We start from the raw sequence: 15,877 nt of genomic DNA on the forward strand, positions 1-15,877 counted from the left end.
AGGAAAGCATACAAAACACCTTCACTATCCTGTCTACCAGCGACTCCACTTTCAAGGAGCTCTGATCCTGCACTCCAAGGTCTTTGTTCAGCAACACACTGCAGATGCTTACCATTAATATCTTCAAATCTTCCTGGATAATCAAATACGTGCTAAATGACTATCCTCATTTGTAAGTATCGTGCAAATGCTGGGAAGGTTTGACATTTGATAACAGTGGGGTTGAAGTCTTGGTCACTAATGAGACTTTGAAAGGAGGGGAGAGGTTGGGGAAAATGTTGAGATAAGGAGGACCATTGCAGCATTCAGGTTAGTTCTCAATGTCTTTTTTTTTGCACCTACTATTGTGGATGTCGAGATCATTGCCACCTATTCTAAATTCATCTTCTGCTGATGTTGAAGCTATATGTTTTTTATTCATGGGAATTTTTTTCAAAAACACTGTTGTTGACAAAGTAACTTTTTAAAACATTTTAAACTCCTACAGTTTATCGTCGTGTCACTAAAAGATGGCATGTTCACCAATGCTAATGTCTTGTTCAAAACCAAGTTTGTGGATGGTGTGTCAACAGTTACAAGATTTGCTCAGAGTCAGAATGGTTCGAACACACTTAATCACTTTCCAGGCCGAGCAGATAAAGATAGAACTAAAGAGAAGAGAAACAGACTTCAAATATAATTCTGAAGCACTAACTAGCATCTCTCAAATGGCTGTATTGAACTGTGCGTGCCATCTCCTGTATATGTAAAACTGTACAGCAAAATTACTTTTTGTTTCTCTTTATATTTTCCAAAACATTTTTTGCAACTGTTTTAAATATTTCTAATAAATTTCTTTTTTCTACTATAATTATAAAGTGTTTTTCTGGAAGATGATAAACTTCTTTACACATTTTTGTTTTAATGTATTTCTTGCATCAATGTTTCAAAAAACTTAAGACAAATTAAAACAGTTTTTGATTTAAGCTTAAAACTGTTATGTTTTGTGTGTTTAGTAAAATAATGATGTACAGTTAGTTTATGATTTTGATTGCCTCTTGAATCATTTTTATTCTGGTATCCATTGCTTCTTTCCTGCATGACATTTGGTGAAGTTTCTGCACAAGACTTTGATTCTACTGTAGATTCATGAGTTAATGTATCTAATGCTGTTGGACTAGATGCAAGATAAAGTTATCATTTAGTAATCCACTCCTCAATCTTTTGTCTTTTTTACATGAGCATTGTTGTTAAATTCTTCCCCAATGGCCCAATCCTTCAACTATTGACATCAATGGCCTGTAAATTGATTAAAGTCGGGTCACTATCTTCCCACATTGTTGGTTCTTCCTTGTGACCTCAACCCCAAAACGATGCCACGAGCCTATGTATTCCACTGTATAAGTGACTTAGATGAAGTAAATAAGAAAAGTAGCTATAGAGGGGTAGGTTACGTGAGAGTGTAAAGATTTGATAGAAAGAGTATAACTATGGGAAATGTGAAATTTGTTTTGGCAGGGAAAATATAAAATCTTATATTAATTTGAGATAAGGGCTAATAGGCAGCTACAGTGAGTAATTAGGAAAGAAACTAGAGAGGTGTGGTGGCTCGGTGGTTAGCACTGCTGCCTCAGTGCCAGCGACCTGGGTTCAATTCCCACCTTGGGTGGCTGTCTGTGGAGTTTGCACATTCTCCCCGTGCCTGCGTGGGTTTCCTTGGGGGTGCTCCAGTTTCCTCCCACAGTCCAAAGATATGTTCGTTAGGTGGATTGGCCATGGTAAATTGCCCATACTCGGGTAAAATATAGGGTGGGGAGTGGGTCTGTGTGGGTTAGTTTTCGGAGGTTTGGTATGGGCTTGTTGGCCCAAAGGGCCTGTCGGGAATCTAATCTTAGTAGAATGTTAGTTAATGCAAGGGGAATTTATACAGAAGTAGAAGGCATGTGCTTCAGTTATACAGGGGACTGGTGTAATCATATCTGTCGTACTGTGCAAAGTATTAAAGGATGTAGATATGTAAAGTGCCGTTCAAAGATTTACCAGACTTCAATTTGGAATGGGCAGATGGCCTTCTGAAAGCAGATTGGACAAGCTAATTTATCCACTGCAGTTCAGAAAAGTAAGAGATGATTGAAGCATAAAATCCTGGGGGTTCTTGGTAGGGTAGGTATAGATGCTTCCTTTTGTGGGACTTTCAAGAACTCTGGGTGGTTAAAAAGAACTAGTTGCCTATTTAAGACAAAGGTGAGGATTTTTCTCAGAAGGTAGTGAGACTTTGGATTTTTGCTTCCATTAGCTTTTGAGGAAGGCACTCTGAATATTTTAAGACAAAGGTAGAGTGATGTTTGAAAAGCAAGAGGCTGAAAGGACATCTGGTAGCTGGGGATAACCTCATCATGATCCGACTCGATGGCAATGCAGCCTTGAGGGGTTGCTTCTACCTAATTCATGAGTCACAAATCTTGTTTCTCAGTACAGCCACAATACTAACCCAGACAAGTAACACTCCAACAATCTACTTATTGCTGGTGATCAAGTCATGGACAGGATCGTGATCACTGCTTTCGAGTGGCACCTGCTCAGTATTAACCTGCTCCTGATTCTCATTTTGGGTTCTGCCAAGGCCACACAGCTCCTGACTTCACTACAGTCTTAGTCCAAACATGGGTAAAAGAGCTAAACTCTTGCAGTGAGTGAGAGTGACTGTGTTTGGTAACAAGACTATGTTTAACAAATCAAAGATGGCAAAACTCAAGTTAGTAAGAACTGGGAAAAACTTTCCATGATTAGAATCATACCTATCACGAAGGGGAAAAAGATCAATTACCTTTGTCCCAAGTCATCACCCGAGAGTTCCTGGGGATAATGTTCTAGGAATAACCACTTTGAGCAATGTTGAGTGCCATTTGCAACACTTATGGTCCTGATGCAGTCCATATCAAAATGCAGCAAAACCTGAACAACATCTAGATTTGGGCTGATTAGTGTAGCACAAATGTCACCTGCCACTTCTGTCAGAAATAACCACATCCAGTGAGAGAATCTAACTGTCTTTCCTTGGCATTTAATGACACCAATGTAGATCAGTTCTCCATTGTCAATATGCTGAGATTTGTGTTTGAAACTGAACTTGACTAGCCATATAAATACTGTGGCTATGAAAACTGGTCAGAGGCTAGAAATCACTATAGTAAGTTTTGTCCATTATTTACAAGATACAAATCATAAATGTGATGGAATGCCCTCACTTCCCTGAATGAATGAATGAATCTCCAACAAGGTGAAGCATGACAACATCTAGATAAGTAGTGTGCTTGATTGGTGGTTCATACCCTACACCCTCATTGCACAGTAATAAGAGTATGTACCATCTCCAATCTGCACTGCAGGAACTCAACTAGACTCATTGGATACCACCTTACGAACCTGCAGATAAATGGAAACACCACTGTCTTCAACTTGCCTTCCAATCTATGTTTCTGAAACTTCCCTTTTAAAGTACAGAGGAATTAAATGGAATTGAGGTGAGTCCTTATTTAATGATGGAGCAAACTTGAGACTACTCTCCTAGTTTGTGTGTCAGTACACAAAGTATAAAAATGCACAGCAGGTCACGCAACATCAGAGGAGTAGGAGAATCGGCATTTCAGCAGAAGCCCTTTATCAGGGCCACACTTTTCAACTGATCTCCAGCAACTCTAGTCCTCACTTTCTTCCAGATCACAGTGTCTACCAATGCTCTTGATGCTTTTAGGAAAAAGTGGGCATTGGAGGGTGTAGAGTGCTTTATTCCCCCTTCCAACTCCATTTTGTTTTAGTCCTTTCTTTCACCTTCGGTGTTGGTATACTGCCCTGGATATAAACTGAACAACTGGAAACACAGGTGATTTAATGATGGTGTGAATGAGAATGATTTGGTAGTGGGAAAGTCACTTCTGCGTGGAACTATGTCCAAATATAAAGAAAAAGTAGGAAGTCAGAGAAAATCATATATCCAAAAATTAGTGAATGAAAACTTCCAGATATATTAGCTTAATTATACTTTTATTACTATTGCAGTGGTGCTTTTATTAACACTTAATGCAACTCTCAAGGCACTCTTATAAACCAAATCTACCACCACTGCCATAGACACAACCTGATTTCTATTTTCTACCTAATTATCAACAGTGAATGCCATAGCTTTATGAATTTTGATGTGATGATTGATCCACATCCTATGCAACTAGATGTGGGATTATTTCAGATTTGGTAACTGATCTACTCATTGGCACCCCTGTCCTCTTCAGAGAAGTGCGGTGCTGATTTCTTGGCGACAACATTGTTGAGTCTCTTCCCACGTAGATATGGATTCACACTCTGGAAACAAAAGATTTGTTTTAGTATCTAGTGTCTATTTAAACAATATTATTTCAACTTTACTGTGTTGTACTATTCTATGTTAACTGTTAGGTGCGAGTCGAAATTGGTGTTAAGATCAGGGGACTGAAGTCTTGTTGCCCTGCTGATTGCCACTTAATTTGTCTGCTGGGCTCATTGAAGAGACTGTATAACATTTAGGTGCTAGCACTTCAAAGGACATCCTCTCCTAACAGTGGCCAGTTGCTTGGGAATAAGCACTATTGTTTGCTGGTACAGAACATGATGAATGCTGAAAAAACGTTTGTTGAAGTTTTTGATCTTGCATCTACCAAGACTATTCATAATACCAATTTAAGGAGAAAACCAACATCTTGTACAGTATAAATAATTTTCTTGTAAATTGTCCTGAGGATTGTAATTTAAAAAGCTTCGATAAAATTGTCATTTGTCAGCAATATTCAAATAATCACTGTGTTGATGTTTATTTCAAGCACTACTTAAAGATCTACTAGTGATTTCATGCTCACTGCTGATGCTATAGAAAATCTCTGAAACACAGCAGAAGATTTTGTGGGAACTTTCAGTCATGACTTCACTCAATGTTTATTCCAAGAATTGTATGAGGATTCACAGACAAACACTAAGTGCTAGGCTACTACAGCCCACAGAAAACACCAAGAGAAAGGGGCAGCACACAAAGCCAAGCATAGCAGCCGGACAGGAGAGTACAGCAGGAGCTTGAAATAGCCTTGTTCCCCAATGCGCATAGACAGTATCCCTTCATCCCAGCACCTCTTCCCCCAAGTGCTGCATCTGAGACCCTGTGCACTTCTTGCCCGTATTGCAATGTACCATTGTATGCCCACGACAGTCTTTCACAACAACTTTAGAAGCAGGTGTAAAGAGTGCTCATATATCACCTTACCACCTTACCAAAATTGCATCTCATCACAGAGCTAAGCATGCACGTTTTTGCTTTATCACCTCCAGGCAAATACACATCATAATAATCTGTAATTTAGGACCAAAATATTGCACTAAACCTTGACTTTCAAACAGGTTATTTTATTTGCTTTATACCCATGTCGTACCTTTTTTGCAAAGTAACCCCACTTGTCTTCAACGGTAGTCTTAAACACAAAACAATATGTTTTCTATTAATATTTTAAGCTGAAAATTTTCACCTATCTCTATCACACATCATTCTTGACCTGCTGGTAGCTAACGTCCAATTCACAGTTAATGTGGCACAATGAAGTTACAATTAATTTTTGGATTAGCAGATCCAAGTGATTCTTTTCTCCCATGTGAAATAACTTAGCAGCTCCAATATTTAACTGTGATCAATGATTAATAGGTGATGGATAGTCAGTAGTTGTAACTTATCCCTCTGTCAGTGCTATCACAAAATTGAATTGTTATGTGTTTTGTTTGCACTTACCTTAAACTTTGCTTATCTTTAGTCTAAAAGTTGAATTTGATCATTGAAAGATTAGGCTTAACTGAAATACAGTTAATAATTCCTGTTTGACATCTTACTGTGTTGTTGACTTATGCTTCATATCAATCTAACAAATTGAACTGTATTGTCAGTCCTTGTTGTGATTCCAGATTTCTGCAGCATTGTTGAAAAATTCTGATTTGTATATTCACTGCACTAAAGTCAATTTAAGATAAGAAGTTGAGCTTGTAAAAGTGATTAAGTTTGTGAGCAAACACATTTGTTCTTACACAGGGACCACTTCTCTGCAAACAAAAGGAATATGGTCAAGCCTTTTGCCCTTTTAGAATTAATTGCAAGCTTGGGCAGTTTGACACTGCTTTCTCCATGGCATTACCTCAGAACTGACATGCCAACAAATTAGTACTCTCTTTGCCAATAATATAAATTACTGTGATTGTTTGAAATCTGTCATTCTTACAATTATCCTGATGAATGCAAGACAGAAGGCTTCAGAAATATCTCGCTCTTCTCAGCAAGATTCACCACATAGGAAAATGTTTGAATTTCTGCCGAAGGTACAACCATATTCAAATATCTGCATTTCTTCTAATAATTGAACATTTATTATTATTGTACAAATAGTCATTTAGCTTGGGAGGGAATAGCTGCATGGTATTTAAACAGAAACTTCCTAAATCAAGCCATTTTATATATTAAACTTTGCATGATTGAAAGGTGGGGCAACATGTGGTTGAGAAGTTAGTACTGGTGCCTCACAGTGCCAGGGACCTGGGTTCAATCCCACCCTTGGGTGACTGTCTGTGTGCAGTTTGCATGTTCTCCCAGTGTCTGCATGGGTTTTGTCTGGGTGCTTTGGTTTCCACTGGAAGTCCAAAGTTGTGCAGTTTACATGGAGTTGCCATGCTAAATTGCTCTTGGCATCCAGAGATGCATAGGTTAGTTGGATTAGCCATGGGATATGTAGGGTTAAAGGGTAGGGGCATGGATCTGGGTGGGATGTTCCTTGGGGGGGTGAGTGGACTTGATGGGCTGAATGGCCTGATTGCACACTACAGGGATTTTATGAGGTGACATTTTTTAATATTGCTTACCGGGAGGCTAACCAGACATCTTTTGCATGCTTAAGTTCCAAAAATATGACCAAAAATATCAAGCATGATTAGGTGTTCACAAATGCCCCAAATATCAATGGGTTCACAGTCTACGCTTAAGTGAAGTTGCTATGGAAAGCAAACGAGCAGCCACCTATTAAATTCTGACATACACTCGGTCCTGTGGGGGGCAGGAGTGCACCAGTAAACACAATTATAATACCAGGCTTTGATTTTTAAAATCCCCATCCTTGAGCTGTTCACCATTCGACCAAAGGCAAATGGATTCCCTATTAAATTTATAGAGTGCGATTGTGACATTTACTGCAGTACAGACTGCAGATTTGAAGAACAAACATCGATTATATTAAACCGTAAAGATTGAAAATTGATAGGGGTTTTTGCTTGGAAATATTTATTTATTTCTGAGTCATGGCCCACACTATATAATATTGACCTGAAGTTGCCAATCAAAAATACTCCTTTGTAGATTGATGAACACATTTCAGGTAAAGATTAAATTTTGCTTTTTAATATATGTTAAGTACAATGTTCAAAACACTGCTCCTTGAAGGTACTCCACCAGCACTATCAAAAAGGAATTCTAGGATTTTTTTTTAAAACTTCATTCTTCGCTTGTGGATGTCAAAAGCATGAACAACATTTTTATTATCCATTGCTAATCTGAACCAAACAATTGTAAATTAAGAGAAAGAATGCACAGATCCTATGTAAACATTTTGATTTCTCAACAGAACAGAAAAGGGTATAATTCATATCAATTACTATGGTACAAAATATTTAGAAACATAATGGAAGGAGTGAGAAAAAAAAACCTTCAGATATTCTAGAAGATGAGGAGTGTGACAAGAGCATAAAGTAAATTATTAGTAGTACAGAACATAAATATTGGTGAAAGGAAACAAAAAAATGAAGGTTTTTTATGCATTCATCAAGATTAGAACACAAGGGACCAGACTCAAAATAAAGGGCATCAATTTCTACAACATGAGCAGAAGGTGCTGATTGTTGAATTATCATTGCAACAGGATGCAAGTCGGGTTTGCAATGTGATGCATTCACATGTACTGACAGCTACATATATCAATGCACAGTTCCCTGTTTCAGATAGGCAAAACGAATTTGTACACACATGGCACCTTTTTCATTGAAAAAAAGAAAGGCATGGGGTTTAATGGAAACTGCCTATATGGCTGCATTCCCATGGCAACACACTGACCATGAGCTAAGATTGACTGTTAACTGTTCTTGCTGTATCTCCATGGCAATGATTGCCCAACCAACCAGCATCCTCTACTCATCTCATATGAATTTATGCCCCTTTGTTTAAGTTTGTTTTTTGTGTTCTAGACCTGAAAAGCCTAAAGCCAAGGAGAGACAAACATCGAGAAAAGACCTATTAATGTGGATTAGGTTGTGGCTTTGAAAGTTTTTCTTATGCTGGCATTCACATTTATTCAGAGGCCTACATAGAAAACTCAGGAGTTCAACACAGGGAACTCACACAAGAAAATTTGAAATCAGATAGGTACATTGAAAATATATTAATTACCAGAGTGTAATCATCTAGAGCTTAATACATTTTCTTTTATCTTTCAATTTATTTTCACTTAAATCCTCACTATTTTTTCTCCTCCTCTTCTTCAGGAGTTAACTCACTTAGGGTATAATTCCATGGTCATGGACAATCCTGCAAGTTAACCATTCCCATATGTTAAACTAGCAATAACTACAGACCTAGTTGTAACTCATTGCCTAAACATCTTCACAAATGTCATATCAAAATATATCATTCACTTTGGAGAGATTTTACCTGGCACCATTTGAAATAAAATAATCTCAATCAGGAAACCATTTAAACCCGTTATCTGCACCAGGCAGTTCACCTAATTCCTAGAGAAAATATGCCAACTACTGAAGTATCTAAGATATGAAAAAAAATTCAGCTACAAGGCAATGTTGTAGTCCTTGTCCCTGGCTCAGTCTAACATCCACCATGGACAGTATTAAATCCTGGGATACAAGAAAAACCTCCTCCCAATTCCTTAGTTTTTATACTGATACGCACAGGAAGCCTTGTTAGGAACTCAAGCAAATATTTTCCCGATCTCCATGGTGTTGCTTCCTGATTTTTAGGACCTAATTTGAAGTCTCCAAGCAGCCTGATAGGTAACCAGCCCAGAGCAACCTGCTTACTACTTGGTACCTCTGCCATTGAAATCAGCAAGAGAAAAAGAAGATTTTTCCTGATCTTATGCCAAGGTTTTATTGGCTTTGGGTGCAGTGGATGTGGAAAATTTCTTGTGTGCTTCACCCCCCCCCTCTGCTTTCTTCTCAATAGGCCCATTCCTGGGTACACCAATAAATCTGTGTGCAAGCCCAAGAAAATTTATCGCAAATATATGGGGTAATTTTCCTTCTGATATTTCCTGATTCTCTTCCCTTTCAGTCTATACCACCTCCAAAGTAGCACAGATGTAACTAAAAGAGTGAAGAAAATACAAGTCCCTTGTATTGTCATGGTAACAGTCAGTTTGGGTAACACGGACAATCTATACTACATTCAGAATGGCTTTTAGCTGTAGCCCATGCCTGTGAATTCATTAATATCCAAAAAGGGGACTGTAGTGGTGCAGTAGGAGTGTCTATTAGTTCCCTGGTTCAAATCCCACTTGCCCTAGATGTGTGTAACAATTTCCCTGAACAGGTTGTTTAGAGAATATCTAACACCTGAGAAAAGGTGCATGGTGATGCTTCAGGTGGAAGAAGACTTATGGATTGAATGGCCTACTCCTGTTCCTCCTCAATCCTTCACTACCAATTCAAACATCATTGTCAAGCCTTTTCTCTTTATAGATGTTGAGAGATCTCTATGCATTTTTCTTTCCCAGTATTTTGCTTTCCATTTAGATTTGCAGCACTTTGGAATGGTTCTTTCTTTATAATTTGATAGTGACTGGATTAAGCCTCCAAACCCCATATCACAGCCACTACTTTGTAAGATTAGACTGTGTTTGTATCAAAAGGTGACAGGACAATGAGTAAATTTGATATCTCATACTTTGAAAGAAATTTTGATTTTATGCAAATATTCTTCAAAGTTGACTTTTATTATTTTTTTAAAAAAAGTTTTCTTCGCTAAACTAAGGAATCAAAGTGATCGTTAAATGTTGGGATTTGCTCTCTTTGTTCCTCTACACTTGAAACAGCAAGTGACTAATAATTTACAGAGTAGTCCATCTTGGGATAAATGATAAAAATGCTCACAACCAGTTTATGGAATCATAGGGTTTGAAATAATATTCAGATCACCTCTGTGGTTACAGATATATCTAAATCAACTAGTGAAAAGTAAGTCTAAAAACATTACCCTTCTTCTCCGTCCTGGGTTACCACCTTCCACATTTCCGTACATCACATTCTGGTTCTACAAAAGAATTTAGGCACAACTTTAAATATATTAACATAATATATTGCATAAAACAGATAAAATATGTGCTAAAGACCAGAATTTTCCTTTTTGTTCCTTGCAAAACATCTATGTAGTGTTGTAGCAACTATTAGAAACCAGTTTATCAATGATGTCTCTGATATTTTTTTCAAATAATGTTGGTCGATGATGATTAATGATGAGTTATTGAGTGACAGTTTTTAGCTTAAGAAAACAACAAATGATTGAAGGAAAGCTGTTTAGGAAACCATATTACAAATATACCGAAGTGGTAGAAACAAAGTGACTTTGTCAAACCTGCCTATTCAATTCTAAGTTTGGCACAATCCAGGGGATCACTTTTGTCAACTGACCCAGGCAGGTTTGAGAATAGGCCATGGGCCATTTGATGCCACATTGACCAGGGTCTCTTTTTGGGCACAACTGACTTGGGATTTGCATCCAATGACATCTCCTAACACTTGTAGTCACATGCATTCACATACAAATTTTAGGTTCTCAGCCCATTCCCCAATGCTGTATTTTTTTTATATACACGTATTTTCATTCATCAACTGAATTTACACTGGTAAATAGATTTAGCTTCTTGAAATTTGGGGTCTTCAATCCATTAATAACACAACATGCTCTGCCAAATGATCTGCAAAGTTCGAAGTGTTAAAGTTAATAGTGGGTGTAAAGTAGTTTAAATATACAAGCATTGCAAGAAAAAAAATCCAATCAAGATATGGCAAGTCAGCAGTACAGGGTGAGAGAAAGAAGCTGCTTTCATTTCTGTAAAATATTCCGTCATATCTCTATCACTGGTCATGTATTCTCAATGATTCATCAATAACAGTGTGCTGAAAATATTTCTAAAAGATGCATTTCAATCTCTCTCCCCTTCAAGTTGTTGATCCTCCTGTTTCTTTCCTAACTACATTCGTATTCATCTCCACCAATAAGAATATTGTGTTGCTACATCTTCAATCTTCTGATTTCAGTAAATTGTAATTTTATAAAATATGAATTAGTTAATGTGATAGGAATTCAAGCTGCCACTGTCTGGGCTGTCGAAATAATGTGATTTGTAGAACTCATGTGAGTTCTAAAGTGGTTAAAATGAACAGTGTGAATAAAACAGATGTACTTGGTGTAGAGGATTCAGCTTCTCAATGGTTACACCAGCAGAACTAAGTTGGTTCGGCCAAACAAGCTGCCAAATAAGACAGAGTACAAGTTGCAATTATGGTCATATCGTTACGATTTGAAATGGAATCTATTCTCGGACTTACCCATTTTTCCATTGCAGAGTAATCATGCTGTGGATCAAAGAGGCGTTGGTGGGCCTGATAGTCACTGCTGAATTTGGCCGTGTCAGGAGTATCTTCCAGGCATCCGTCAGCAGCTAAAAACAATCAGGCGAGTTCCTGAGTCTGAGTCTTTCAACACCTTCTCCATCAATGCCAGTTTGAATTCTGTTCATTTCTAAGATGCAAGCACCTAAGTGAACTGCTCAGGTCTAGGATCTTTGTGATCTGTAAGACTAAGCTAATGCTTACCCGTCACCAACATAACAATAGCTGGGCCATCAATTGATTGTTTTTAAAATACTGAAGAGAAATCACTCAGAGTAGTATCATTCCCTGCTCTCAACTAATATGTTAACTCCATTGGCCTCAATTTTGAGGTCAGCAGTGAAGTAACAGCATTTGCTAAAAACCTTGAACAAAGCTACCCTGAAGGATCTAGGTATCCTGGTGGCATTGGTGCCACCTTTCCTGAGGGAAATTTGATTCTGGCGCCAATACTGTGTGTTTCTGTTGCCAGTAATGGCACATGTGCCAAGCTGGTTAAGCAACCAATTTTCCTTTCTGTTTTAATCTCTGTTTGTATTGAGGAATTGTCATAGGTAGCAAACCAGGAAGTAAAACTTCCTAACCATTCTTCATTGTCAATCATTTCACAGAGAGCAAACTAAACATCAGGCAAACACATTGGCTTACAATAGAGTCTGAAATATCAGTAACAAGCCTTTTATAGAAAACTAAGTTTAACATTAAAAACTTAGATATTTTTAGTATAATGAAAAGGTTTGTTAACTCCACAAATATCAAAATTTGTTTTACAGGGCCTGCTGCTCCACAATAGTAATTATGATCTAGTATGTGGTGCAGTGGTAGTGTCCCTACCTCTGGGCTAGGGTCTGGTTTCAAATCCCACCTGCTCCAGAGGTGTGTCAATAGCATCTCTGAAAGGTTAATGAGGAAAAGTATCTAGTATGCTGCTAAACTCCCATTTACACTCGAGTCAATAAACAGTGGCGTCATCACAGATTTTTAAGGCACTAACAAAAGTCATTTTCATTCATGTGATTTTTAAAGATTTTCCACAGCAAGGATTTGACAGCATTCACTGGGGAAGAGCAAAGACTCACTGATAGGAAAAGCTCGGAATTTCCACATGTGTACCTGCCGATGCCAGAAGTAGTCTTTCCGTTTCACGGTACAACAATGATGACCAGACTATTACCATGGCAACCGCAAAATTCAAACATTGATACAAGTTTGATCAACAGATAGGATGTATCTGTGACTGGACGCCTATTTCCAATGGGGTTCTGCAGGGCTCAATGCAGGGGCCCTTGTTATTTGTGGTGTACAAGAATTATTTAGTCAAATGGAGGGGATTTGATCAAGACGTTTGCAGATGACTCAAAGTTGTTAGGACGGTAAACAGGAGAATAGAAACAGATTGGTCAGGTGGGCGGAGGAATGGCAAATACACCTGGCATGGCTAATAAAGCAAGGGATCACACTATGAATGATAGGACTCTATAAAGTATTAAAGCTTGGGAATTTTAGCTCCCTGAAGATAACTGGTCAAGTAGATAAGGTGGCCACGAACATAAATGGGACACTTGCCTTTATTAGCTGGGACACAGAATACAGAAGCAGGGAAGTTATACTGGAACTGGTTATGCCACACAGGAATACTGCTTGCAGTTCTGATCACCACATGACAGGGAAGATGGGAGCGTACGAGAAAGAGTGCAGAGAAGATTTATTTGGATACTGCCTGGGCTGCAGGGACTGAACGATGAGGAAAGATGAGTAGATCGAGGTTCTTTCTCTTGACGTAGTGAAGGTTGAGGCGACTTGGTAGAGATGCATGACATTTTGGGAGACAAAGACAGGAGGCACTTTCTCCATCAATAGAGGAGTCAAGAACTGGGGCCCACATAGCAAGATTTAAAAGGCCAAGCGAATGTTTGAGGAGAAACATTTTCACCCAGAAGAGTGGTGGATGTCTGAAATTCACTGCCTGAAGAAATGGTTAAGTCAGAAACATTTAAGCAGTATTTAGATATCATTTGCATTGCCATAGCCTCCACGGCTATGGACTAAACTGGGAAAAAAGATTATTGTAGTCATATTATTGTGGACACAATCAGCCAAATGGCCTCCTTCTGTGCTATAAACATCCATGAGTCTATCTTATGCTCAATGAACAAACCTAGTCTTGAGTGAACTGCAGTAAATTATTCTTGCCAACATCAACAGTAAAGTTTAACAATGAGTAGCACTTAGATGTTGAATATGAAATATCACAGACATTAATTAAAAGTCATAAGTGTTCATTTGCTGTTCCATTTATACCTTTGCATCAAAGTGAAATCCTAAGCAATATGAGTTACCTTTTCTTCCCAAAGGGCAGGGGTTAGGTGGATCTGGATAGCCCTGGTCTTGATTGAAATTCTTTGGTATGTTATCTCCAGTCAGCTCGGCCACAATGTTGGGAATGTTGCCATAGGGACCCAAGTGTTGTAATCCTTCATGAGCACCTCCTAAAGTGAACACCAGACAGACAAAGGGCTTTGCTTCAGCAATATTTTACAACAATATTCTGCTCCATGTACTGTTTAAGGACTATAACATTTATTCATGAGCATAGCACAAGACGTGTTCCCAATGCAATGGGAAAAACAAATCTAAATATTGAGGTGGGAATTTGAAACTGTGCACAGGAGAAACCCTTTAACAATCAAGGAAAGCATGTCCTGCTGTATGTTTTTGGGGTCCTTATTGAAACTGGTATACATCTTTACCAAGGAGAAGTGTGAAAACAAGCATTTCTTACCAAGTGATCAGGCACTTCCCATTCTTCCTGAAGAACTGGAAAGACTCTTGAATTTGATTCCTCAGAATAGAACCTGAGTTTCTGGATTAATAGTCTAGTATCTAGTGATAATATCAATAATAATATAGTGGTTAGCACTAATGCCTCACAGCACCGGGGTACTGGGTTCAATTCTACCCGTGGGTGGCTGTCTGTGTGGAGTTTTCACATTCTCCCTGTGTCTGCGTGGGTTTCCTCCAGGTGCTCTGGTTTCTTCCCACAATCCAAAGATGTGCAGGTTAGATGGATTGGCCATGCTAAAATTGTTCCCTAGTGTCCAAGGACGTGCAGGCTAGGTAGGTTAGCCATGAAAAATGCAGGGTTACAGGGATTGGGTCTGAGTGGGATGCTCTTCAGAGGGACAGTGTGGACTCGATGGGCTGAATGGGCTGCTTCCAGACTGTAGGGGTTCTATGATGACTCCTCCAGCATTCTCAAATTAGGTACAGAATATTGGTCATGGCTTCCGGTCACTATCTGGTAACTCCTGCTGGAAGTGCACATTAATCAGCAACAATAACAGGGCCTGACTGTACCATCCCTTGCTCCAACATCTCCAAAGAGGAGCTGGGAAACTCAAATGGTAAAACAAACACGTTGGGTTAGAGTAAGGGCTGGGAGATTTGGCAGAGATCATACTGATACATTTGAAAAGTCTTTCAGAAACCCTCAACAGGTCAGGAGCTCCTGTTTCTAGCATTATCCATTCCAGATTTAGTGCATCTATAGTAATCTAGCTGTAGTTTTTCTGTTTAATTTACTGCACTTTCCCTTCCAACAGGTTCTGCTCTTTCTCCCTCAACTGGATTTTCATTCACCTCCTTTACCTTGTTTATCCTCATGGATTTCTGTTTCCCTTCTCATGTTTGATCAGGTACTATTGCCTGACCTAATGAGTGTTTTCTATGAGGCTTGATATCTAATAGAGACTTCTGACATTTATTTGCAACATTTAGCAGACACACTTTTTAACTATAATAAAACGTACCAATTTGTGAAACAGATTTGTGGTCCTTGTACATAAGTGTACGCTGTTATAAATGGTATGTACGGTTCTCAATCACTTTATTTATAGGAGCTTGTAATGTACAAATTGGTTGCTGGGGTTCCCAGATTACCACGGAGTTAAAAATGTAAAGCGTTCTGGTGATCTTTAAGAGTGCTTTCCATATGCAAAGCTCCTTATTATTCTTCTCAAACTTCTGCTTCTAAGCAACCACCTCCACTTCACACCTGTTTTATAAATATCCCACATATCCTTTCAGATGAGAGAATTCTTTTTAAAAAATTAGTTATGCAATTTTATTTTGCTTTCCACTTAATCTCTGTGAAACCTGTTGCTGGGCACCG

The 15,877-nt window shown here is 38.5% G+C and overlaps 2 protein-coding genes across 3 annotated transcripts in view; one reads left to right on the forward strand and one right to left on the reverse strand.

The window, feature by feature from the left end:
• smc2 (structural maintenance of chromosomes 2) overlaps nucleotides 1-1,191 on the forward strand; it is a 53,531-nt gene extending 52,340 nt beyond the window's left edge. Inside the window, exon 24 of the mRNA XM_060839366.1 lies at nucleotides 488-1,191. Within this exon, the coding sequence (XP_060695349.1) occupies nucleotides 488-679 (192 nt within the window). The 3' untranslated portion in view covers nucleotides 680-1,191. The remainder of the gene's footprint in view (nucleotides 1-487) is intronic.
• Nucleotides 1,192-4,006: 2,815 nt separating this feature from the next.
• LOC132828729 (neuroendocrine protein 7B2-like) overlaps nucleotides 4,007-15,877 on the reverse strand; it is a 30,130-nt gene continuing 18,259 nt past the window's right edge. For both annotated transcript variants that reach the window (XM_060845846.1, XM_060845855.1), the window contains exons 3-6: nucleotides 14,046-14,195; nucleotides 11,644-11,756; nucleotides 10,289-10,345; nucleotides 4,007-4,338 (exon numbers count right to left, since the gene is read on the reverse strand). In XM_060845846.1, the coding sequence (XP_060701829.1) occupies nucleotides 4,240-4,338; nucleotides 10,289-10,345; nucleotides 11,644-11,756; nucleotides 14,046-14,195 (419 nt within the window). In that variant the 3' untranslated portion in view covers nucleotides 4,007-4,239. The remainder of the gene's footprint in view (nucleotides 4,339-10,288; nucleotides 10,346-11,643; nucleotides 11,757-14,045; nucleotides 14,196-15,877) is intronic.

The sequence above is a fragment of the Hemiscyllium ocellatum genome, chromosome 2 (genome assembly GCF_020745735.1).
Source record: "Hemiscyllium ocellatum isolate sHemOce1 chromosome 2, sHemOce1.pat.X.cur, whole genome shotgun sequence".
In the NCBI taxonomy this organism is placed as follows: Eukaryota; Metazoa; Chordata; class Chondrichthyes; order Orectolobiformes; family Hemiscylliidae; genus Hemiscyllium; species Hemiscyllium ocellatum.